Source organism: Chlamydotis macqueenii, chromosome 3 (genome assembly GCF_036417535.1).
Source record: "Chlamydotis macqueenii isolate bChlMac1 chromosome 3, bChlMac1.mat, whole genome shotgun sequence".
Classification (NCBI taxonomy): domain Eukaryota; kingdom Metazoa; phylum Chordata; class Aves; order Otidiformes; family Otididae; genus Chlamydotis; species Chlamydotis macqueenii.
The window spans coordinates 88,419,117-88,443,088 of record NC_141558.1 but is presented as its reverse complement, the minus strand read 5'-3'; the positions used below and the strand labels follow the sequence as shown (position 1 = coordinate 88,443,088).

Below are 23,972 nucleotides of genomic sequence, written 5' to 3'. Positions count from 1 at the left end.
TAACTTCCATATAGATTGAGCAGAGGATTGTACTGGGTCCTCTGCAGTGAAGAAGCAACTGACTTAATGACCTTCCTGGATGCTAAATGGACTGGAGCAGAAGGGTTTTGTTGCCAGTGATGTAAACTATGGTGATTTTTTTTGTGTGTGTGTATATATATATATATATATTTATTTTTTTTACACTTTAGAGAATTTTGAACTAACTTCTGGAGTTATCTTGCACAGATATGGGAGTCTTGAGATTAAAGTCTACGTATTCTTTAGTCTGTAACTTGAAAATTTCTAGTTCTTGGAAAGTTGGAAGTGTACTTCTAGAATATTCCAGCTTCTAGTTGGAAGTACTTCTAAAATTTCTGTTTTCTAAATATTTAGCTAAAAATAGCTATATATTTTATATTATGAAATAAGTGATGCTGATGTGCTTCATTCAGATAAGGAAGGTTAAGGACATATGTTTGTAATATTTTTTTTTAAAAGGATAGAAACTGTAAAGTCTTCTGCTCATTTCTAGGTTGTTTTTTTTTTTTTGTGGCTCTGAGTATATATTCCCTAGATGCCCAGTGGCAAAGATACTTAAATGCCAGTGGTTTTGCAGCTCTATTCAAGTACTGCAATTCTTGTTTGACAGAATGGTTTTGTTAACTTTGGAGAATGCAGAACACAAGAAAATACTTCTGGGTTCTGTTAAGTAGATAAATTCTGTAATAGAGAAATTTGTAGCACGTTTGTGTGGTTGTTACTTTTTCTTCTTGAAAATACCTGAAAACTTGGAACAAAGCTGAAGGAGAAGTAATCACGAAAATAATTAAAATTAATCGACTAGATGATACTGGGTAGAGATAGTTTGTGCAGCCGTGATATGTTTAGAGGATGCTGCAGCATATGTGCAGATAGTAAATAAGTACTAAGATGTTTGTTTTCAGTGACCTATTTTGAGACTCCTGAATATGGTGTTCAAAGAAGACGATGTAAAGTACACTTCAATCTGTAGTGAGTCTTTCCAGGCAGTTTTTGCTGCCTCTAACAGTTGATTTACTTTCTAATTGAAGCCATCTGGTATTTCAGACAAGTGCCTTCATATTCCATAAGATACATGCGTAATAAACCTTTCAAATAATCTTTGATTAGGGCTTGAAAAACCCACTTGCTTGTTCTGTGCCAACTTGACTATAGAACTTTGTCTTAATTGCTAGAGAAAAAGACCTTGAAATCCAGAAGAAATTATCTTTTCTGTTTAAAATACATTGTTCTCAAGTGTAAGGTCAACATCATCACCTGAATAGAAGACAGCTGCCGTGATTCCCTGCTGTTCTGAAGCAGCTGTTGTGCAAAACCAAGAGGGCTCAGTGCAGTTTCCCAGCCATTTGGCCCTGTGCAAGACATGGTGTGGGATACTGGAGGGCTGTCTTAAGTTTGGGACATCAGTGCTTCTGTGCAGCTACATCAATGGTAGTAATGATGCGAAACTTTCCACAAAGGTCCCTGAAGTCTCAAATGCTTAAACTTGTTAAGTTTTGCTGTTAGTTCTGTAAGTAACTCATCCTTAGATTGAGAACTGGTGTTACCATTCCCTATGTATCACTGTCATTTGTTATAGCAGTATATATGGTTTTAGCACAAATAATTTTATATTTAGATCATTGAAACTTGCTAGCTATGGAAACTCAAGAAGTAATGTTTGCTTATAGATTATAAACTTTTTTTTTTCTTTGAATCAAAATCATTCAATTGGAAAGCTGTGTTTTTGTGCAATTTCCACATGCATATCTGCACATGCAGTATCTTGTAAGCTTTGTTACACTGACAACAGTCCTTCAGGTTCGAACTGCAGTAAAGAGTTGATGCAAATCTGGTTTTGCATTTGTACAAAATCCTTTGAGTTTTTGAGTACTTTTAATAATACTTCATTGAAAACCTCATTTTATTTTTTTCCTCATGTAAACGTGATTTTTGTCCTTTGGGAAACCATCAGAGTAGCATTGTAAATGTATACAGTGTGAAAAGCAGGTAAAGATGGCAGATGTCCCAAATCATTAACTGAAAATTTTTTCTTACTCTTTTTACAAAAAACAAAGCTTTTGTTAGAAAGGCAGGTGCTTTATGGTCCTGTAGGCATTATTCTCTTTTTTTTTTTTTTTTGAAAAAGAGAATGTGTTTAATTATAAATATTGACAAAAGCATTAAAACCTGAGATCATACATTACTTAAATGCAAGGTTAGCATTCAGTTAACTTTCTCAGTTTTGAAGTAATGTGTTTGGAATAGGCTTTGTGTAAAAAGTGGGGATTAAATTGCACGGCTTTAGTCTCTTGAGGGTTTTTTTAAGGATGAAGCTGTACTGTGTTCTTTATCCTACTTCAGCTGAGTGGTATTTTAAAATTACTAGTTTGCTTTCCTTTAAAAATCTTTGAATTCAGACTTTGAAAATAGCTAAGTTACTAGGCAGGACTTAACCATGCAAATTCTTATTTACTGAATTTAAAAGCAGTGTAAAAATAGATTCAGACATAGCAGCTTTCTATATTAATTGAAAGATTTTGAGGATTAACAAGTACTAAAAAAAAAAAATCTTAGGAGGTTTACAGAATAAAATCTGTTCAGAATAGAGTTGACTGCCAATCTCTATATTCAAAAGTTGGAGAAAAATGTTTAAAAAAATCCTTGATAATATTAGTTTTTCATATAGTCAGACTTTTTACTAATCTTAATAAAGCATGTTTGAAAAATGAAGCATCCATTAACACAGCATCTATGTTAATCTTGGGTACCAGTATTTTATTTTCTGCAAGAGTAATGTATCCTGATTCAGTTTTACTGTAAAATATAAGAGAAGATTAAACTTTATTTTGTTCTAGTAGTAATCCTTACTTATGCTTTAAATAGTGCATATCTTTTATACAACGACTGTGGATTTTAAAATGTGTGGAGCTATAAAGAACCCCAGGTCTGCTTTAAGTGTAACAGACTTTCTCTCTTGGTATTTTAAATGTATTTTTAAAATATCATGCCTGTGGACTGCATCCTGAGAGCTTTTTTTTTTTTTTTTTTCTTAATTTGCAGTGACAGAAGCAGAAACTTTGTTCACAGGTGCTGAAACCTGGCACTTAGCAGTTCAGTTCCATCTTGAGTGTGCCTATACATTTTTATATTACTATGAGTATAAGAAAGCTAAACAATGTTTCAGTATGGCTAAAGACATAACAAAACTGCAGATCAATCTTACAGGTAAGTTTTGCTTGTACGGTCTATGAGGATGGTTGGTTGGACCAAACTAACCTAAGGTTTGTTGGGGTTTGTATCCCAGTAAAAAAGAAGGATATTTTGAGAAATCTTGATTTTTAACAGGTGGGGCTTACTTATCTTCTAAGAATTAGTATTGCTTGGAAAAAGGAAGAGAAACATGCCATCTAGTTACAATATCATCCCTGATATGGATGTCTGAGTCACTGTGGTATTACAATCCTTCCTCCTCGTGTTTCATACCAAATTCTAGGACTGGTTGTCTCTGCTATGGGATTGCTGAAACTAGTTGGTGTTATGATTAATAATTTTTTTAAATTGTTTGGAGACGCTTCTGAAGAAGTCTGCATGATCATTTGATGCAGTCTTTCACCTTTTATGCCACTAGCCTAGATCTGTTCCCTTTAAATGGCATTTAAAAGTAACTTCCAGGACTACTGTTATCACAGGATATAAGTAGAAAAGTCAAATTTCTAATGAACAGAAATATCAAGGATATCCCTCTGGAGACCTTATAATTATCATTTCGGAACCTATGCTTTCGAGTCAGGCAGATCAAATTGCTGCACTTGTAGCTTCATTTAAAATTGTGTGTATACATTCTAGCTGTTCCCGCAACGTAATCAAAATTATATAAAGTGCATACCTCTTCTGTGTGAGAACTTTTAATTGTGTGGGAATAGAAATGCAAAAACCTTTATATAGTTTTTTTCCTATAGATTTATTAGTGGAATGGACTAAAGAACTGAAGCTTGCAGCCTCCTTGCCTATTACACCACTCAGTGTTATGTCACAAGGCTAGTTGCTCATTTAGATTGGAGCTGCAGCTGCCCCTGCTTGTATCTGGAGTCAGTTTAATATTTTAATTACAAAAAAACCAACCAAACAAAATCCCAAACAACTTTTGTGGAATTCCTTGCTCATTTCTTCGAAGATTTTAAAAGTTTACTTTGAAAAACCTGTAATGAAAATCTTGTGGCATGATGTTTTTGCATGATTATGAATTGATTGTATTCAATGATATTTGCTTGAAACATAGGAGTAATTTCCATATATTTGAGGAATTCCATGCATTTCCATTGATCCTGCCCTTTTTTCATATGTGCAACGTACTGTGTCACATGTTCCATGTGTGGCAGATACTGCAACTTTCATATTATAAGGTAGTTTTGTTTAAAATTAACCTAACTTTTTCTTGTTTTTTATTAAAAATGTCGGTGCCTGTAATGATACTCAAACTATAAAAACTTGATTAACTAAGAATATGAAAAGTCAAAGTGCCAGGTTGCTATTCACTGATATTCCTCAAATTACAGCTATATGTTGGAATTCTTTTCTGTTTAAAGAAGTTTAGATTTTGGATGAATAATTTCCTTAAATCTAACCTAGGAAAAAGCCTTTTGTGTGGAACGGGGAAAAAAGTTTGGATGCGGTGGAATTATTTGTATTTTTTATTACGTTACCAAGAGGACATACTAGTCCCAGAGACAGATTGTAGTGGTATAGTCTCTTGGAAAAATGTTGTGAAACTCCTAGAAGTTCTGTGGATTGTCTCTGTAAATCTATTAGAATAGTTATGAAGAATGTCTAACCTGAAGGCAAGGGAACTGAACTGAACATGTGGGAATTGTTGGCATTCTAGACAAATTCATTTGACATGCCTGTTTTGGCTAAATGAAAGAAATATGACATGATCAAAAAAGACTTTGCTTTAATGTAAAAACTCAACCTTTAGCAAAGACTTTTTTAAGGCTTTTGGAAGTAATTTCCTTTTTAGGAAAGGATTCTAAGAGGTTTTTGTTCTTTAATGGTTGTACTCCTTACTAGTTTAACATTTTATTACAGCATGGGAATTTATGCTGTCCTTAAAGAGAGACTTTAGAACCGGTATTTTTCCAAAGTTATTTTAGAAATGTGTGAGTAAATCATACTTGTTTTGGCTTGTGTATTTTTTAAAGTCCCATTAATCCAGGTCTGTGCTGTGTTCATTATTTACTAAAAAGCATCCTTATGACCTTCACAATGAGTCACAACCATCAATAACTCCACAAAACAATTTCCACTAAAAGAGAAAACTGTGGTCCTTGCATATAAACTTACTAAAATGAAAGGTGGTAATCCAAAATAAATTAAAGATCAACAGGTCTGGAGGACGAACTCTGAGATCTGCATATTGTCTGCTTATTGCTTTCATACCCAATAATGCATCCATGTGAAACTTTTATGTGGAACGGAAAGTCAAGTCTCTGTGTAGATTCCCCTTCTTTTGTGAGGATTTGTGGTGGTATAAAGCAAGCAAATTTTTCCCCAGCTTAAACACATGTGATACATATAAAATACATTTAAATGATTGTTTTGTCCCTGTAATAGCAAGGAATTCTTTGCTTAAAAAAATAGGATGGGTGTTGTATGCTTACACAAGTCACAATTTCTGGGTGGTAGCAAGTAAATCTGTTGGTAACCAGTGTAGCTTTGCAAGTGTGTTATTCAGCTGTTTGAGCAGTAAGACATAATAGGAAGTGAATTACAGCATAATGATTTTCAAGAGTTATTAAAATTGAGAACTGAGTACTATTATGTAAAATTAGTATGAATCATTACCTAGTATTTCTCTCTGTGTATCTCTCTTCTCTGCAGTGTGCCTTGTGATTTTAAGGTGATATTTTCAGAATTTTTTTATTTCTTCATAAACTCTTAACACAAGACTTTTCCATTAAAAGGGATGATTGGCAGAAAAGAAGAAATAAGTTTAATTTCTGGTTTCCCTACTACTTTCCCTACTACTTTCCCTACTACTTTCCCTACTACTTTCCCTACTACTTTCCCTACTACTCTCTTTTCATCTCTGGGAAGAAAAGGGCATGACTGCTGTTTCAGTGCCTGTGCCAGGTGATTCTTACTGACAACAGCCTCATCCTCTGGCGTTTGTCACATAAGCAGTCAATTGGCTTTGACTCAAAGATTTTATGTCCTGCAAAGTTTTCAAAATGATAACGAAATCAAGAGCTTGACCTTCATTGGTTCTGCAGAAGCAACAGCAGATCAGCATTCAGTCCTCTGTTTCGGTTATTTGACTTTCACAGTTCACATTATCTGAGCATTGTATTGTATCACAGTAATAATAAGCAAGCGAACCTCCAAATTTTGTAGAGTGATTTTTAGCTCTGTTTGGACTCTGGTTAGGAGTCTGTTATTTTAAGTTACCATCCTGAAATTATTCTATGATTTATCTGATTGCAGGTTGCTATCAGGAAAAACAGACTTGTTTTTCTTCTCAATTTGGTATAAATTACCACCCTAAAAACTAGTAGAAGTTGTCTGAGGGTCAAATAAAGAACTGAAGAAAAAACACTGAGAGGGATTTCACATTGTGCATTCTGAACACTGATTAATTCAGTGGACAGCCTTCATTGATTTGCTGTTTCACCCTCTTCCGTGTTACTTTTACAGTCTCTTATGTGCTGTATTAAAGTAACGCCATGTCTGTGATCCTTATTCATAGACCTAAGTTTTCAAATGAAGATCTGAAATACTTAAAATGATGGCCTGTAAAATAAAATGGGATTTTCATTTACCTAAATGAGTCAATGTTCTCATTAACTTTTAGCAGGCAAATTGAACAATTGTTTTTAGTTTATAGCTAGGGCATAAGTAGGAACTGACGAAACTCCATGATGATGAGTTTTCAAGAGACAGTATGGTGTTTTATGGGGAATTTACCTAAAAGTCGCTTTGCAAGACCTATCTAGCTGTGTTTGTATATTTGTGATGTGTATTTCTTTGTATGTCATAGCTAGCAGTGACAACACATGTAGTTCACTGCAAAGAGACTGAGCAGAGTTAAATCATTGCTGAATTTCATAGGTTAATTCTCAATGTGTTTCTCTTTTTGACTTTTTTTGTGAGCAACTTTCTAGTATATGATGACATTACTGGTATTTAGTGTTCATTTAATATAAACTTATATAAATTTTCTGTAGGTGCTTTGGGAAAGAGAACACGATTTCAAGAAAAATATGTTGCACAGCTAATTTTGGATGTCCAAAGAACAGATGAATTCCTCCTTCCTCACAGTGAACTAAGTCCAGCTCCAACACCTCTAGGAAACTTAACAATGGTATGTATTTGAGAAGAATTGTTTTAATTTCTTAAAATGAAAATGTTCTGAAGCATTTCTTGGGTATCTGCAAGGCAAAAGTGTGTGAAGCGTAGGGGAAATTTACTTATGATTTCTGAAAGTTTTTGGAAAATATTTACCTAATATTAAAGGACATGGGGTAAAACAGCATATGACTGTCTGCAAGACAGATATGACTACTCAACTAAAAGCATGTTTGCAAATATGATCATCAGCATCTTCTATATTAATTTCTAGTGACTAAAAATGATGGAGTTAGGAAAACAGATGAGAGACAGATTTTCAAAATAGCCTGCAAGAAATCACAGAAATGTACAGATTCCTAAGGACTGACAGACATGTTTGGTAACAGTGTGAAGATAGGAAACATGTCTAGATATTCCTCCTGACATGAATTATGCAACTTTGCCCTATTGATCTTAAAGGTATGCACAATGACTTCAATTATAAATTGCTCAAAAAACACTGAATGGTTTTGGGATGGCATTTTTCCTTCATGAGGAGAAGTTCTGGTCAGCATGTAAACTTATTTGGACTTGGCTAAAGAAGCCAGAGGTAAATTGAGATATTATGATCTAAGATTTATTCTTCAGTTTGGAGAGCCTTTATTAAAAAAAGGGATACCTTTATAGACTGCCAGGTCAAGCAGGGTTCTTAAGCCAAAGAATTTGACAATACTTCTCTATTTCTAAATTGAATACACAAATAGCTTAGGAGACTAACTATCTGTTCTGGTTTTGTTTAGTGAGGGGGGAGCCTAAGGTGGTAGCTTCTGTAGGAAACTGCTAGAAGTCGCTCCCCTTTGTTTAGTGGACTCGGCCGGGCCTAGGGCGGATCGGCTGCTGGCCAAGGCCACGCCAATTAGTAGCAGAATGTCCCGTGATAACGCCTCTGTGATAATGTATTTAAGGGGAAAACAGGAAAAAAAAAAAAAAAAAAAAAAAAGAAGATGTGAAGCAGCTGAGCGGGGGCAGAGAGGGGGAGGCGCGAGCCTTGTGGGCCTTGCAGGCCTCACCTTCTGGCCTCCCGCCAGGCAGCCGACTGGGCCCAACTTGGCCTGGCCTGGCTGCAAGAAGTGGAGAAGAGATGAGAAGTGAATAAGATGTAAAAAGGATCCTAAGACGCGTCTGCTAGTCTGTTGTGAGGAATGGCTGCAGACGCCAAGGTCAGTGAAGAAGGAGGGGGAGGAGTAATGCGGCTCCTGGCCAAGATTCCCCTGCAGCCTGTGGTGAAGACCATGGTGGAGCAGGTTGTCCCCCTGCAGCCCATGGAGGCGCACAGAGGAGCAGAGATCCACCTGCAGCCCGTGGAGGACCCCACGTCGGGGCAGGTGGATGCCTGAAGGAGGCTGTGGCCCATGGAGCGCCCATGACGGGGCAGCTGTTCTGGAGGGACTGCACCCTGTGGAAGAGATGACCCACGCCGGAGCAGTTTCATGAAGGACTGTGGCCCGTGGGAGGGACCCCACGATGGAGCAGGGGAGGAATGTGAGGAGTTCTTCCCCCAGTGACAAAGTAGCGGTGTAAAACATCGCGTGAACTGACTGCAACCCCCATTCCCTCTTCCCTCCTGTGCCGCTCAGGGAGCGGGGGGAAGGTAGTAGAGATAATGTTAAGCCTGGGAAGAGGGAGGGGTGGGGGGAGGTTATCTTGTTCCCTGTCTCATTCTCCTGCTAGTTTTAGAAATAAATGAGTATTTTTTCCCCAAGTCGAGTCTGTTTTCCCCGTGATGGTAACTTTAATGATTTCTCCCCATCCTTATCTCAAACCTTGAGCCATTTTTCTTGTATCATCTCCCCCTATTCCCTCGGAGGGTGGGGGGTGCGAGAGACAGACTGCGTAGTCTGGTCCTGATCGGGGCTGAACTACGACACTATCCTAGCTTTTTTTTATGTCCTTGCTGCTGTATCCATTTTGATGAAAAGAGATTGACTGCATCATTGTCACAACTTGTCCTTATGATAAGACTATGTATAGCAACCCATTTAAGGATAGTGAGAACTAGGGGGAGGCCACTAGTTGAGTGTCAAATTTAGTTGTAGACTTCAAGTCCAACTTAGCAAGAACTAAATGGTAGGATGCATTGTTCTCAGACGGCCCTTAACTGGGGGATTCATAGAATCACAGAATTGTATGGGTTGGAAAGGACCTTAGAGATCATCTAGTCCAACCCCCCTGCCACGGGCAGGGACACCTTCCACTAGATCAGGTTGCTCAAAGTCCCATCCAACCTGGCCTTGAACACTTCCAGGGATGGGCCATCCACAGCTTCTCTGGGCAACCCGTTCCAGTGCCTCACTGCCCTTACAGTAAATGTTGCATGATTATTTTCCAGCTATTCACAGCTCCCTGAAGAATTTGCCTTTGTAGTCTATATCTGCTAAGGACTTCAGTTTGGAATAAAATAATGAGATTTTTTCAATAAAAATGGTAACACTGTTTTAGACCGTAGATATAACCTGGAATGAGTTATATTATTCTTGCTAATAAAATACTATATTCATATGTCCTTTTAGAGAACAGACTCAAAGCTGCTGAAGTAAGTTTAGTGGAGAGTTTGAGAAAGAAAATAAGGATATTTGGAACCTTGAAAAATTACCCATGCTTATGTTATTCATGCTTTCCTACTAAAACTTTACTGAATGTGTCTTGAAAGTAATGCTAGAGAAAGTAAGCATATCTACTCTTTCAGAAAAGTGAAAATGTGATGCTAGAGAGAACTTCAGAGGTTTTGGTTACAGGGAGAGAGTTGAGTTTTATGCAAGTCCAATCAACTCTGTCATAGAATTCTGTCATAAGTTACTTGGGCTACTTATTAAGGAAAGTTGGGCTTTCAGTTCCCACAGTTGACTTCTGGGGGGGGGGGGCATCAGAACCTTTTACTTCATTTTGTGTGTGTCAGAAATCCTAGGAAATAGTACTAGTAAAATAATGTGCTGCTTTGAGGAAAACCTGAGGTATTTCAAGTTCAGACATTTTATTAACATCATGTGCGAGTGTCTGGTCACAGGTAGGCCTGACCAAGTAGACTCCTCAGTTCATCTGTGTGTAGAATTACCAATTAAAGGTTTTAGTTTTTTCCCCCTTTTGCTAGCACATCTTTATTGATAATGTAGTATCAAAATACAACTTCATGTAAGTGGTCATGTTTACTTCTACAGTGAGTCCTAGTGCTGCTTTTGCCAGGTGTGGTCTCAAATTTGTCAGCCTTAAGTATATCTTGGAGTTCCTCACCTAAAATTGGAGTTGATGCTGTTCTCCATCTGCCAAAAACTACTGACAGCATAATTGCATCTCTAAGTTTAGACCAGATATTTGATGTATCTTATATACTTTTGAAAGACCATTCATGGAAAATGCATAGAAGCTAAATCTTGAGAGGTGCCGAGACTCTCCGTAGAATTAACATATGCATATGGAAAGCTAGAAGGCCTGTGATCATGCTGCAAAATTATTATAGGGAAATTTTCTTCCCTCTCCAGTATTCTTATTTTACATCTGCCATTTGTAGATAAAGGAAAATACTAAATTTTTCTAAAGATAGGAATTATCCTGGATGAGTGGAAAATTTCCTAAGAGAATTGTAAACTGCCAGTATGTATAAAGGCTAATTAGGTCACACTTAATTTTAATCTCCTTTTTTGGATTGCTTACTTCTATGGTCTTAAAGTTCTCCCTGTATTATTGTTCAGTAAGATGACTGAACAAGTTATTTTGCAGTTAAGCGGTCAATAATTTAATTCCATTAAAAATACAACCAGTATAGCAATGTGACCAATTGTTAAACTGGTAGCTGGGCTGATTTCTGGTCAGGCACTTCCTGCTTGCCTCTGGTGCTGAGCAGTTATGTTACTTCAGATGGCACTAGAAGGAAAACTATTTGCTTATACAGGTTAGATTTTGAAGATTATGTAGACCAGAGCTGGAAATTTTTAACTAATTGCCCTATAAAGTAAATTGTAATTTATGCTACGTCTAATGAAGTGGTGTCATTATACTTAGTGTAATGTTCTGTTCTAAAACAGTTTTCATCTGGAAGTGGTAGTTAATCCTTATATATGCTAATGTAGTAAGAGAAGGAAATGATGGTATTAAATATGCCATTAAGAGTGGAAATATGTTCATTATCTCCTTAAAAGAAAAGAAAATAAACTTATTTTCTTCACATTCTCTCTCAAATCACAGTTTAGTTTCATTTACGTAGTGATAAAATACTGGTGTGAATGCAGATAACCCACTTTGAAGCATTCCTGTTTGCTTTTTGTTCTTCTGTGGACCCTCATTTTGACCTTGTCAATGGAAGGTATTCATTGGAAACCACTGTTACTAGGTCACTGAAGGGAAAATTAATGGGAATTTCAAAAACCTGTTAATATAAATTCATTTTTTCTTTTTATTAGATTATTAAAACTACTACTGGTAGCTGAAACCACTAGTCCAATAATTGGTTTAAAAACTGGTTCTTTTCTTTCATGGGGGTGTTTTGGTTTTTGTTTGTTTTGTTTTGTTTTGTTTTTTTCCCAGGGGATGGAGAAAGTTTATTTCAGCTACCTCCTTCTTACTAGCAGCCAGAGGAATCTTCTCTTGTTTCCAAACAAACACAAATTCTGTGCACATAGTAATTTACACTTTTCAGCAACAGATTATATTACTTTCAGTGAACTTCAGGTAGCATACTTGTTTATGAGAGTTAAACTGAATACTCTTTAAATGATTTGTTCCAGAGGAAATCTGATGGAAAATCACAAGCATTTGTCCAGGAGCAAACCTTTTCAGAATACCCCTTCTTGCCTTTACCAGGGCAAAGTGTCTGAAGGTGCTAGCTCAGTGGGTTGTTTCGGGGTTTTTTTGTTTGGTTTTTTTTGTTTGTTTGTTTGGTTGGGTTTTTTTGGTTTTTTTTTTTTGTTTGTTTGTTTTAAAATGTGTTTCTTTAATTTGCAAAACTCCCTTTAAAAAAAAAAATAAAGAAGAGGAGGAGCAGATGCCTGTGTAAGGAATTTAACTGTATGGGCAGAAGGCCAGTACAGTTTTACTGTACTGTACTTCACTGTTCTATTTACTTGCACTTTGCTGATACTTAAGAAGAAATCCATACATTCCTAGAGGTCCATGGCTGCTAGCCTGAAAAACCTGCATGTTAGGAAAGCATTTAACATTACGCAGTCAAGCTGAAACAGATTATATGTCATAGAGGAGGAGCTTGTTGATAATACTATGAGCAACAATTTGAGGAGGAACGTCCTATTCAGGCCTTATTGAAGTAGAAAAATCAATATTTGGGTAACCTTAAAGTTGCTCTGATTGTTGTTCCTCCTGCATGACAACCAGTATACTTGTAGCAAAAGTGATTTGGATGATGCTTGCTTCTGCTACCTTAGTTAGTTATTCGGTCATAATCATGGTAAACTACTTTCCATTTTGTTGTTTTCTAATGTTTGTATTACCTTTTTCAAACAAATCTATTTTTTCATATTTTGAAGGCATACATTTCTCTGCAACTATTTCTATCTAAGAATGTTTTTCTCCTCCAACAGAATTATGATTTGAATGATGATACAGTGCTTAATGAGATAAAATTAGCAGATGCTGATCAGTACAAGCTACCTGATTTGTGTGCAGAAGAGCTCGCTGTAATCCTTGGAATATGGTAAGTTAGTTCAGTTACTTAAAAAAAAAAAACTACATGAATCATTGTGATAATGAAATAACAAAGTGGTAAGTTGATGAGATTTTTTTTTTTTCCTTCCTTATCATACAGTCTGGCAAAGATTTGCATTATACATGGATAGCATTTTCAGTTATCTCAGAGTGAACATTAGTGTCCAGTTCAGAATTGGAGCCGAACAATATGTGAATCCTAGTTCCCAAGTCTCTGACTGATATTCCTTCTGTGGGGGCACATGGATTTTAAGATCTGTCTTTGTGATAGGGTGGTGGCAGTAACAGGCCGGTGAAAGGCTAGTGAGACAATTCGATGGCATAAGCTAACAATCCAGCACTTAACAGTAGTTCATTTGTTATATGGGGTTTTTCGTTTGGTTTGTTGCACACTTTATAATATTTATCTCCCTCCTTTCCCTGCTCGCCAAAATTTTCCCCTTTCTTGTCCCATAAAGTGCAGTGGAAGTCATTAGTGGAGAGAAGATTATTTCCTTTCATATGCTCTTTTCTCAGACTGCAGCTTTTTGAAGGGACAGATGCTTGACTGTATAGTTGAAGTCAAATGTGATGTTGCATATCTGTGATTTCAGCTATGCCTTTTAACTATTTAGCCTGTCCACTGTAAACAGGAATTCATGAATGGAATATGTACTGTGACTTCATATTTTCTTTTTTTTCTCCAGGTCTTAAACTTGTTTTCTTTTCAAGTCCTCATCTAGATCCAGTTTGAGTCACTTTGAGTCTTCCACACTGACTCAAGCCAAGGCAAAGCCTTTCCCTTCCTCAGAAGCATTTTCATGTACATTTCATATTTTAACACAGTATTGTTTTATATTCAGATTGTATCATCCCTCCTGCCTCCACCCTTCTGAAGGGAATTTTAATTTGCCTGTTGGTCTTTCTTCTTTTTTTTTTTTTTTTTTTTTCTTTTCCTAAATGAAAGGGTAGAATTTGAATATGACACTGGCTGGCTACACAGTAGGTTTCTTGACCCACAGTATGTCACTTTGAATCCACCACTGTCATGCTCTGAATAGTGGCTAGAAATCATCTTGGCTGCCAGCTGCGTGTGTACATTATAATCCAAGTGGTATGTGAGTTTGGCAGGACGCAAGGCAAGAAGCTAATTTAAAAAACTAAAAACAACCAGCAAAAAATAATTCACTGTTGCTTCCCCATAATATTGATAAATGCCATTCAGTGGGTGGGATAATGTTAAGCAACTGAAACTGTTTCTGTTGTAAATGGAGACAAGATTTGTTATCCAGCTGTATTGCAGAAATGTTAGTAGAATGACAGCTTTGAGAACTGTTCTGAGGGGATTTAGGATACAACCCTTGTGACTGAGTGCAGTTTAGACTTGGATTGCTGGCCTACCCTTGGTGTCTACACCAGCTATTGGCTTACTAATTTGCAAGGAAGCATATACATATTAAAGCATCTAGCGTTGGCTTTTAAGCAAAAGGTACTTCTCAGACCTTAGCTATAGCAAATTCCTTGCTTTTCTTTCATGCTTGATAAATTCAGTTCTGTAGAGCAAATACCTAATTTCATAATTAATCAGTTGGCTTTAGAATTCCTTTAAGTTTCCAAAGCAGTTCTAACTAGGCTTTGTTTTAGGTCTAACACCATCTTAATGGTATCTGTTGTTGACTGCCATTGTCAGCAGTGGATGTTTTTTCTAATGCAAATAAACTTTTTGATATTGATCTGGTTTGTTGAAGAAAGGCAGCCTGCAGGTAAAGAAAAAGAGTAAAAGTGAGCAATTTTTTCCTATACATTTCACTGTGCTTGCTAGTATTTGTTTCACAAATATGTCACACAAATGCCTCTTAATTCAGCTGAGATTTTTGTAGCTAAATAATGTTAACTCAAAATCAGCAGCATGGAGAAATGTTTGTGGATAGCAGAACAAACTGAAAATTGTAACAACTTTCAGAAAACACTTAATTACAATTACACGTGATGCTGTGGAATTAGCTGAATACACTTGATGTTTCCTGCTGTGAAGTAAATTTAATTTCAAGTAGATTACAATGATCAAATGGCTAAAGAAAGTACTATTACAGTATCAGTACAAATGTTTTCATTTCCTCCTCCCCAATAATATTCTAAGAGGATGTAAAATATTTTTTGCAGTATTGAAATATCTCATACGAGCCGTGTTTACAAAAATCCAAGCAACACCTCATGCAGTATGCTTAAGCCAGCTTGTAAATAACACGCATGAACCTGAATCAATTAGATGGTTTTTTTAAACCTCTTTCTGTTACACTGATATAAGGAAAGAACAACTTATCAATAATCCATTTATATAAAAAAATAGCCATGTAAACTGTACTCAGCCAGTTCTCTGTGGCATCTTTAATCTGAGGCAGTTTCCTTTAAAGTGTTTGGCTATTCTCTTTTTTCTATGCAAATGCCTTTTCTTCCAAATACTGAATAGTCTGAGGAACTATATCTAAAAGAAAATATTTGCTTCTTATGATAATGAAACTGCAGTGAAAATAAAGTGGAAGGGGGAGAGGGAAACCACCCCAGTCAGCCTCACTTACACAAAAGTTTCCTTTTCCATCCTATACAGATTTTGTAGTATCTGCATAGGAAGAAAGTGTCTAGAGGTGTCTTCAGATCATCTCACTGCAGGAGTAATGCAACTTAAAGGAAATATTGAAAGAAGATCCTGAGAGTGCAGAAACATCATTTATCTAGGGCTTTTAAAAATATTTCCTATAAAAGTAACTAGTCATGATGGTATAAAATTTATCTTATAGTCAAGCCTTAAGACTGTGGCCAAAACTTTGTGTAGAGCCTTGAACCAAACTTTGTGAGGCTGATGGAAAAGATATTAAAGTTTCAAATTAAAAATAAAATAAAATATTTTTTAAACCCACCAAGAATGGGCCAACGTATAATTTAAATAATGTATTAGTGTGTAAGTGTCAAAATGATGAGAAACTGAGAGGGAAGTGTGTTTCCCTTTTCAATTAGAAATAACCCGAATTAGATCACTGTTAGTATAGACAACAGCAGCTGTGTGTCAGCAGCTTGGGAAGAAAATCCCTTCACTTGATTCACCATTTTTTAACAGGGGAAAGCTTTTAGAAATTAAATACAGCTATAGAAAATTCTAAGAAAGCAAAGAGAAATGTCCAATGGCTGGTTATTTCTTAGTCTTTTGCTGTCTCTCAAGGATCAAATGAGGTCAAAATAGTGTGTTGTACTGGAGATACCTCAGCTCACCCAAAGACGACGCACCAGTCTTCAGATGGTAAGGAAAGCATCAGGAAGACAAACTTTTATTAAACAGTAATACATTGGATAGTAACGTATTATACAGTTTACACAGTGAGCTGTAGAAGCATGCTTGAAACAGCTGCATAAGCACTAAATAGCATTAGGACTGAATTACTTTTGAATCAGTTGACTAATTAGGGAAAAATAAAATGAAAACACCACAGGAAACTTGGGTAGGTGAAACAGGAAAACATTTGCTCTTTCCTGTAAGGTCTTTCTGCAGCTCTCTATTGTCTACTCACATCCTTACATCAAATACTGTTATATCATTTGCAGGTTTTCTTACCTCGCTGTACGTTGTCCTGTTCCACTTTATTAATGTTATAGCATACGCATCACAGCACAAAGCAGAACTCCACTAGTGGACCTCCAAGGGGATGGCTGACTATTTGTCTCATATGATTTCCTGTCTTTTAATCAGTTGCTGACCTTTGCAAGACATTCCGTCTTATCTCATGAATGCTCACTTACTTTTAACATCCTTCTTGATGAGGGACTTCTCAAAAAAAATCTGAGATCCAAGCTAGCTTCATCAACCAGCTTGTGTATATCCTTACATTGTTTAAACCCTCCAAAAGGCCCCAACAGGTTTGTAATGCAGATTTTTAAATTATTTTTAGAAGGCTGTCTCACTCTCCCTACACACCTTCCATTTGTCAGGTGTCTGTAGTCCTTCTGTTCATTTATATAGTCTCTCCTTACTTGCAAGAGATGATATGCTTACAAGCCAGTAGTTACACGGGTTCCATGACACCAGTTTTAAAGGCTGGCATCATTTTTGTTGCTCTCTTACCTTCAGACATTGCGGTAGTTTTAAATGAGAGCTTATACATTGCTTTTAGTGTCTCACCTATTTAATCCCAAAACTCACTTTAAACTTATTTTTCTGACTGCTCTTTGGTCCTGTTAACGTCTTAGCATCCGGCCTCTTTTGCAGCTTTTTAATTTCAGAAAGATTCTTCTCTCCTGTAATTCTCTCCCTTTCCTGTGTTCTTCTACAATAAATGCTAGTGCAATGAATTCATATAGCTTCCCTGTAATGACTTTCGTACCAGGGCTGTCATATGGTCCTGTGGACTCTCACAATTTTTGTTCCTGCTGTATTGGAAGAAAGATTTAGCACTGATTTTGACTATTTTGATTAGTTGCTCCTTGAAGACTTTTTGAACTCCTTAATTATATTTTTAGAGATATTTCATTATTATTATTTAATATTCCAGAGTTTTTGATCCTTTCTGTGTTTTAATACAATTCCAGCTATTTTAAGAAGACTAATAGCTTAATAGCTTTTAGCAATGTTCTTTAACATTTGTTAACTTTCTAAATTAGTTCTTGAAACGGAAATATTTAGTGATAATCCAAAAAGGGATACTTTGGAATGATTGCTAGTAATTCCACTGTTACAAAGATTATAACTAATTAAGTGCCAAACTATATAACTAGTTAGTTAAGCAGGATGCCTTATCCATCAGGCTGCCAATGTAGATCCGATTAATCAGATTAAAGAATTGATTGTAACTTGTAAGCTATTGGGAGTTAGCTTTTGCTGATATACTAGAAAATACTTTGTTCTGCTGCAGAATAGATCTTACTCTAAGGTTCTGTTTTGTCTGTCTAAAGAATATCTATTTCTCTTTGTTTTCTTTCCCTCTTCTATTTCATTCAGCTCCCTATGACAAGATTCAAGAACAGACAGAAAATACCTTGCAAAGCTGAATGGTGTGGTGATTAGTGACTTCACTTCATGTTATTCTGAAGAGATGCCTGATCATAGATCCTATAGCAACAGGTCCTAAATTCTGCTCTGATTTCAGCTCCTGAAATTCTCAGGGGTGAGCTGCTTAACCTGACCTTGAAATCAGAACAAATACAGGGCATAGAAGTGAAATGCCTGTAAGGTACTCTGACTAGAGTTAGCCAGCCATTAAAAATGCTTAAAACCAAGCTGCAATTCTACTCTAGATTCAGTTTTAAAATATAGCTTTAAATTTGATTTGATTCCATATGGAAAAGTCATTAAAATAATTTTATTTTTCTTTTATCCTTCAAGATTTGCATTACTGTATTTATATGTCTTAAAACATTGTACATGGATGTGGCAGAAATGAAAATTAAAGACCTATTTTAGCACTGCTTTGATCTGGAAAAATGACATTTATATGCTTCAAAAAGCTGTAACAAAAGTCTATCTAGAATAAGGAGAGTATTAATCCTTTCTGCTTGAATCAATATATCTTTAGGATGCTGAATAGTAAGTTCCAGTTTTGTCAGAATCTAAGTGTCCCTTGGTTTACCTATGTTTTTCAAAAGCTTTGGTGATGTCACTTAACATTATGGTTGCCTAGCTGCTATGATGAATTTGTTATAATATTAGAGTTAATAGAGTTAATTTTCTTCCTAGTAGCTGGTATAGTGTTGTGTTTTGGATTTAGTACGAGAATAATGTTGATAACACACTGATGTTTTAGTTGTTGCTGAGCAGTGCTTACATTAATTCAAGGACTTATCAGCTTCTCCTGCCCTGCCAGCGAGAAGGCTGGAGTTGCACAAGAAGCTGGGAAGGGGCACAGCCAGGACAGCTGACCCAAACTGCCCAAAGGGCTGTTCCATACCATAAGGCATCATGTTCAGCGTATAAACCGGGGGGAGTTGGCCAGGCAGGCAGCGATCACTGCCCGGGGACTGAATGGATGTCAGCTGGTGGGTGGTGAGCAGTTGCATCACTTGTTTTTCTTGGGTTTTGTTTCTCTCTTTGTTCTTTTCCTTTTCATTACAGTTTTTTATTATTACTTTATTTCAATCATGAAACTGTTCAAACCTATGAATTTTCTTATTTAATGCTTCTGATTCTCTCCCCCATCCCACTGGCGGGGGGCGGGGGGGGGGGAGGCAAGTGGGTGGCTCTGTGGTACTTAGTTGCTGACTGGGGTTAAACCATGATATCTAGTTTGATGAATATTGGTGGTTCCTAAAGAATGACCATTTCAGAAATCCTGAAGCAGTGCTTTCCAGAAAGAACTTTCCCTTCCTGTGGTTTGTTTTTGGTTTCGGGTTTTTTGTTTTTGTTCCACTCTTCCTACATAAAATAGAGGTGGAATGTTGGAGTTTTAACCTGTAATATGAAGCCTGCTGTAAAGTTTAAGGAATAGTGTGATGAATTTAAGCTTATGTTGTACGTATTGTGATGATTTGTACTCCGTGTTAGATTTGGAATATATTTTCACTTGATATCTTTTGTTTTCACGAGGATCTTGAATTGTAGCCTTGTTGCTCTTTGTGCTACTTGGAGATCTCTCTTGTAGTATATTTGTAAATGTTCGTGGGTTGTTGTCTAAGAAGAACATCCACCCATATAGAGTTGTAAGCCCAATTTCTTTATCATCTCTGTGAACGTGTCCAACTGTGAATAAAATAATTTGAATTGTTATCTCTATGTATTTTTCTGCTTTTCCCACTTTGTGTAGCACAAGCTAGTGGTAATGCCAGTTAATGAGATGGACCCCTGCAGTCTTGCTCTCTTGTTTGAGATTACCCTTCAGCGCTTTTTAAGCGTTAGTGGCTTTTTGTTGCAGAAACTGTGTTCAATTAGTCATAGAATTTAAACTGAAAACAGACCTCTGTAAAAACAGAGAATGGATTTAAAACTGTTTAGGATTTGTAAAATTTTTATTCCTGTAAGCTTAAACTGAGTAAGAAGTTTCGGTTTAGAATGGTCTTGGAAAGGCACTATTAAAACATCTTGGTCCCTTAAATGGTGACTGCTCCTAGGTCTAGGCCTTCTTCAGCATATACAATACTCCCATTTGTCATTGTAACAGGTTTCCAGAGTGTCCTTTAGATTTCTGCAAGTTTGAAAAATGTGTTCTGCATAGTGGTATTCTAAATATTACATCAGCATTGCTTAATTTTGTCTGTCTTTTTTTTCTTTACAGTATAGACTTCCAAAAGAACAATCCAATGCACAAATTAACTGAAGAAGAACTTCTGGCTTTTACTTCAGTAAGTAATTTATCTGGACTCCTTGGTATACATCTTTCCACTTAATATTTAAGTTAAGTACCAAGCAGTAACCTGTCAATCACATAAATCCTGAAACTGTTTGTAAACTAAATTTGTTTCAGTACTCAGCCGTTTCATTAACTTTTTTTTTTCATTTCAAGAGATTAAAGTGATACTGAAATTCAACCCAGTTTTGAGCTATCATTATGCAGGATTAGCTTGGGATCTAAAAATTTAATTTCACCTGAAAATATGCACAAAACATTTTTTTGCATGTTTGCTTTAGATTTTACTAACCGCATAAATTGTAATGTCATACTAAACTGTGCATTTTTACAGCAAACTCTTCCTATGACACTAGTGTTAAAAGTACTCTTCTTTGAACAGTGTTTAAGTGAAGTTCAGAAGGAATTTCAGCTTCATTCTTTCAGATTTATTCAGTCTATGTGTCGATGTTCTGCTTAGATGTGTTTCTTCCCAAATCAATGACTGATATACTGTAGAACGTTTCTGTAACTTCCGAAGAAGCCTTGATAATTCTAACTCATTATTTTTTCAGTGTAATTTTTTAACTCAAGATAAAACACAATTTGCTTCCTTCCATGATTTGTCCTGGTTTTATGTGTTTTTCAGCAGTAGTTTATAGGTGACCTAGGGATGGATGAGGGAAGGCCAGTGATTATATTGCCATTTTTGCTTACTTTCCACAATGTTAGACTGCAGCTTTGGTGCAGTAAAGAGGGTTTGCTTTCCACCCAAGCTTTGTAGTCTGAGACCCTCTTGCTCTAGTAGTGCCATCTGAAAAGGTAAATTCTTGTTAAGAATTTGCAGATAGAATCTCAGCAAAAATCCTTTTGATTTCAATTGAGCTAAAATTTTATCACTGACACTTGTAGTTATGTCAAAGGACTATAGACAGTAATCTAAGGTTAACTGTGGTAATGTTTCGGGGGATTTTTTTGTGGTGGTAAAAGGAAGTTCAATCTATAAAAGGGAAATCCTAATCTTTTTTTAGGTAGATACATGTAAAATTCATTTTAAAGTAATGTTTATTTAGGTCCCTATGCTAATACAGTACCTGTACGATCTACATGAGGGGGTAGCTCAAAACAGCTGCCCCAAAACAGCTTGGTTTATGTAGAATTTCTGTTTGTTGCTACAATGATCATAGTGCGTTCTCCTGATATGCTGATAGTTTCTGAAGTGGTTCGAACTGTAGTTTTACTTTGTTTTTTTAAAAGATAGGAATAAAGAACAGGAAAAAATTGAAACATAGAAAAAATGAGACTGTCCGTTTTCACTTCATATTGTATTAATTGAATTACACAATAAGGATATTAAATAATGATGATGATTAAAGGAGAGGAAAAATCTTACAGAAAAAATAATAATGTGGAAAGTAAGGAAATGCATGCATAGAAAGGCTGTAGGAATGAAAGAAAAACTGGTGAACCAGTACTGCAAACTTTTAAAAATGGTGAAACTATTACAGTATATTTTTTTTCAAAATAGCGTTAATGCTAATCAAGACGTGCATATAATTTTGTTAAAACAACCTCCCATTTTTGTTGTTAAAATCATAGCATAGAATCAGAGAACAGTTTGGGATGGAAGGGACCTTTAAAGGTCATCTAGTTCAACCCCCCTGCAAGGAGCAGGAGCATCTTCAAGCAGATCAGGTTGCTCAGAGCCCTGTCCGATCTCATCCTGAATGTGTGGAGGGATGGGGCATCCACCACTTCTCTGGGCAACCTGTTCCACCCTCATTGTAAAAATTTTGTAAAATTTTTTTAAAATGTATTTTGAATTGAGAGTTTTCTGTGAAAACTCTGAATTTTGCTTCTTATATTTTATTTCCTGTTAAACGCTTTGGACTTTTTTGTACACTCCCTGATTCAGTCTTCCCACTACCCACTATTGTTTGCATAATTCTTGGGTGGAAAAGCAGCCTTTATATGCCTGAATCTTGAAATAACTTCTCCATGTATTGTATCCTTTTAATATTAAATGGAGTGGTATTATGATAACAGAACATGTTTAACCAGATTGGCTCTATTCCTATAATGATCTACTTACCGGAATAATGAAACTAGGAGTGAGGTTTAACTGTTTTAACATTTGACTTTTCAAACTTTTAAACACCCTTCAGATTTTATAGCAGAGGAGAAGTCAAGGTAGCATATATAGTAGGCAAGAAAGGTAATCAACTTTACTGTCATCTTTTATCTGCCATTGCTTGACAGATCATATTACCTGTTATCTGAGAGATAAGAGATCTGATGGGTGAATTCATCATGATGATGAGAAAATTAAACTGCACTTTTCTGCCATCTAGTGGCTGATTCCTCAAAAATCACAGGAGAGCTGATTAACTTGCTTAAATATTTTTTTTAATGACTGTGGGGACCTTATGTTTTCCTTAATTTATTTATCTTTTTATAGAGCTTCTAAGTCAGGTACAGCTTGCTTCACCCTTGTGAGACCAGCAGCCACTATCAGGATAGATCTCCAGAGGAACTCAACTGAAAGATTGATGAGGAAGCCTCCACCTCTTTGTGCTCTGAGTAGCAAAAAAATAAGAGTCTATAGCAATAAACAAACAGGAATGTAGATCTCAGTAGTACTGCTGATTTTTTTGGGCAACAGTGACTTAAAGGAGGACCTGGTAGCCTAAAAATTAGAGGAAATAAATTTCAATATCAGAACAATATCTTTTAAAATTTTGCTCAATATTCCCAAGTTAGCTGGATGTAGGGATACAATTCAATCTTACCATTATTTTCTCTTTCAATCTTGACCTGTGCTCACAAACAAGAACAAGTATGAACTGTAATGTTACCATCCCAAATCTTTTCTCGAAACTGAAATCAGGAATCAGATATTAGCTTATGTAAGTTCTTTTCAATAAAGGCATCTTTTGTGGAGTTTGCATCTGAGCCTAAAATTGTGGATAGTCACTGCAGAATTTCATTATTAAATCTCTGAGTTCTGCATCTGAGTTCTGAGTCACCGAGGCAAGCAAATCCATCTCTCTGCTCCCAGGCAGCAGGGATGTTCTGTATGAATGTTAACACAGCCTTGGTTCTTACAGTGTCTGCTAGCTGAAGAAATAAGTGGCACTGCAAACATAATCACTTGTATTTAAGGTATTTACCAAGCATTGGTACTACCTAGTGAAACAGACAAATGAGCACAATATCAGTGGTGCTCTAGTAATTTTTTTAGTATCATTTAAACTGCTGTGTGTGTGAGCAGGCATCTTCTCAGCCTACATGTGGATTCCCAGATCTGCAGGCTGGTTAGATGGTTGTCATGCATTCATCTGATATCTGCTGAAATTTATTTTTCCTGAAGAAATGAGGACGTTTCAAGGTATCTTAGGAAACTTGAGAAATTGTAAGGTGTTTTTAATAGGTCAGTGAATCATCAAGAGATCCTTTTGCTTTGGACATTGCAAAACAAATGCATGCTACCTGCAATTTCTCTCACAGTGAATGAAGGTCCAGGTAGTATGAGAGGGGAAAGCATGATCAAGGTAAACTCAAGTAGATGATACGGTCTTGCCTCATACTAGGTGAAATTTGGCAAACAGGCATTCTGAACTCTCTTTTATATCTGTAGAAATTGAGAATTAC

The 23,972-nt window shown here is 36.3% G+C and overlaps 1 protein-coding gene across 2 annotated transcripts in view; it reads left to right on the top strand.

The window, feature by feature from the left end:
- The window catches only part of TTC27 (tetratricopeptide repeat domain 27), a 127,780-nt gene that overhangs the window by 20,215 nt on the left and 83,593 nt on the right, over positions 1-23,972 (top strand). Inside the window, exons 6-9 of one of the 2 annotated variants that reach the window (XM_086744120.1) lie at positions 3,064-3,228; positions 7,224-7,360; positions 12,915-13,027; positions 20,271-20,337. In XM_086744120.1, the coding sequence (XP_086600246.1) occupies positions 3,064-3,228; positions 7,224-7,360; positions 12,915-13,027; positions 20,271-20,337 (482 nt within the window). The remainder of the gene's footprint in view (positions 1-3,063; positions 3,229-7,223; positions 7,361-12,914; positions 13,028-20,270; positions 20,338-23,972) is intronic. The other variant, XM_086744121.1, reaches the window with a different exon arrangement.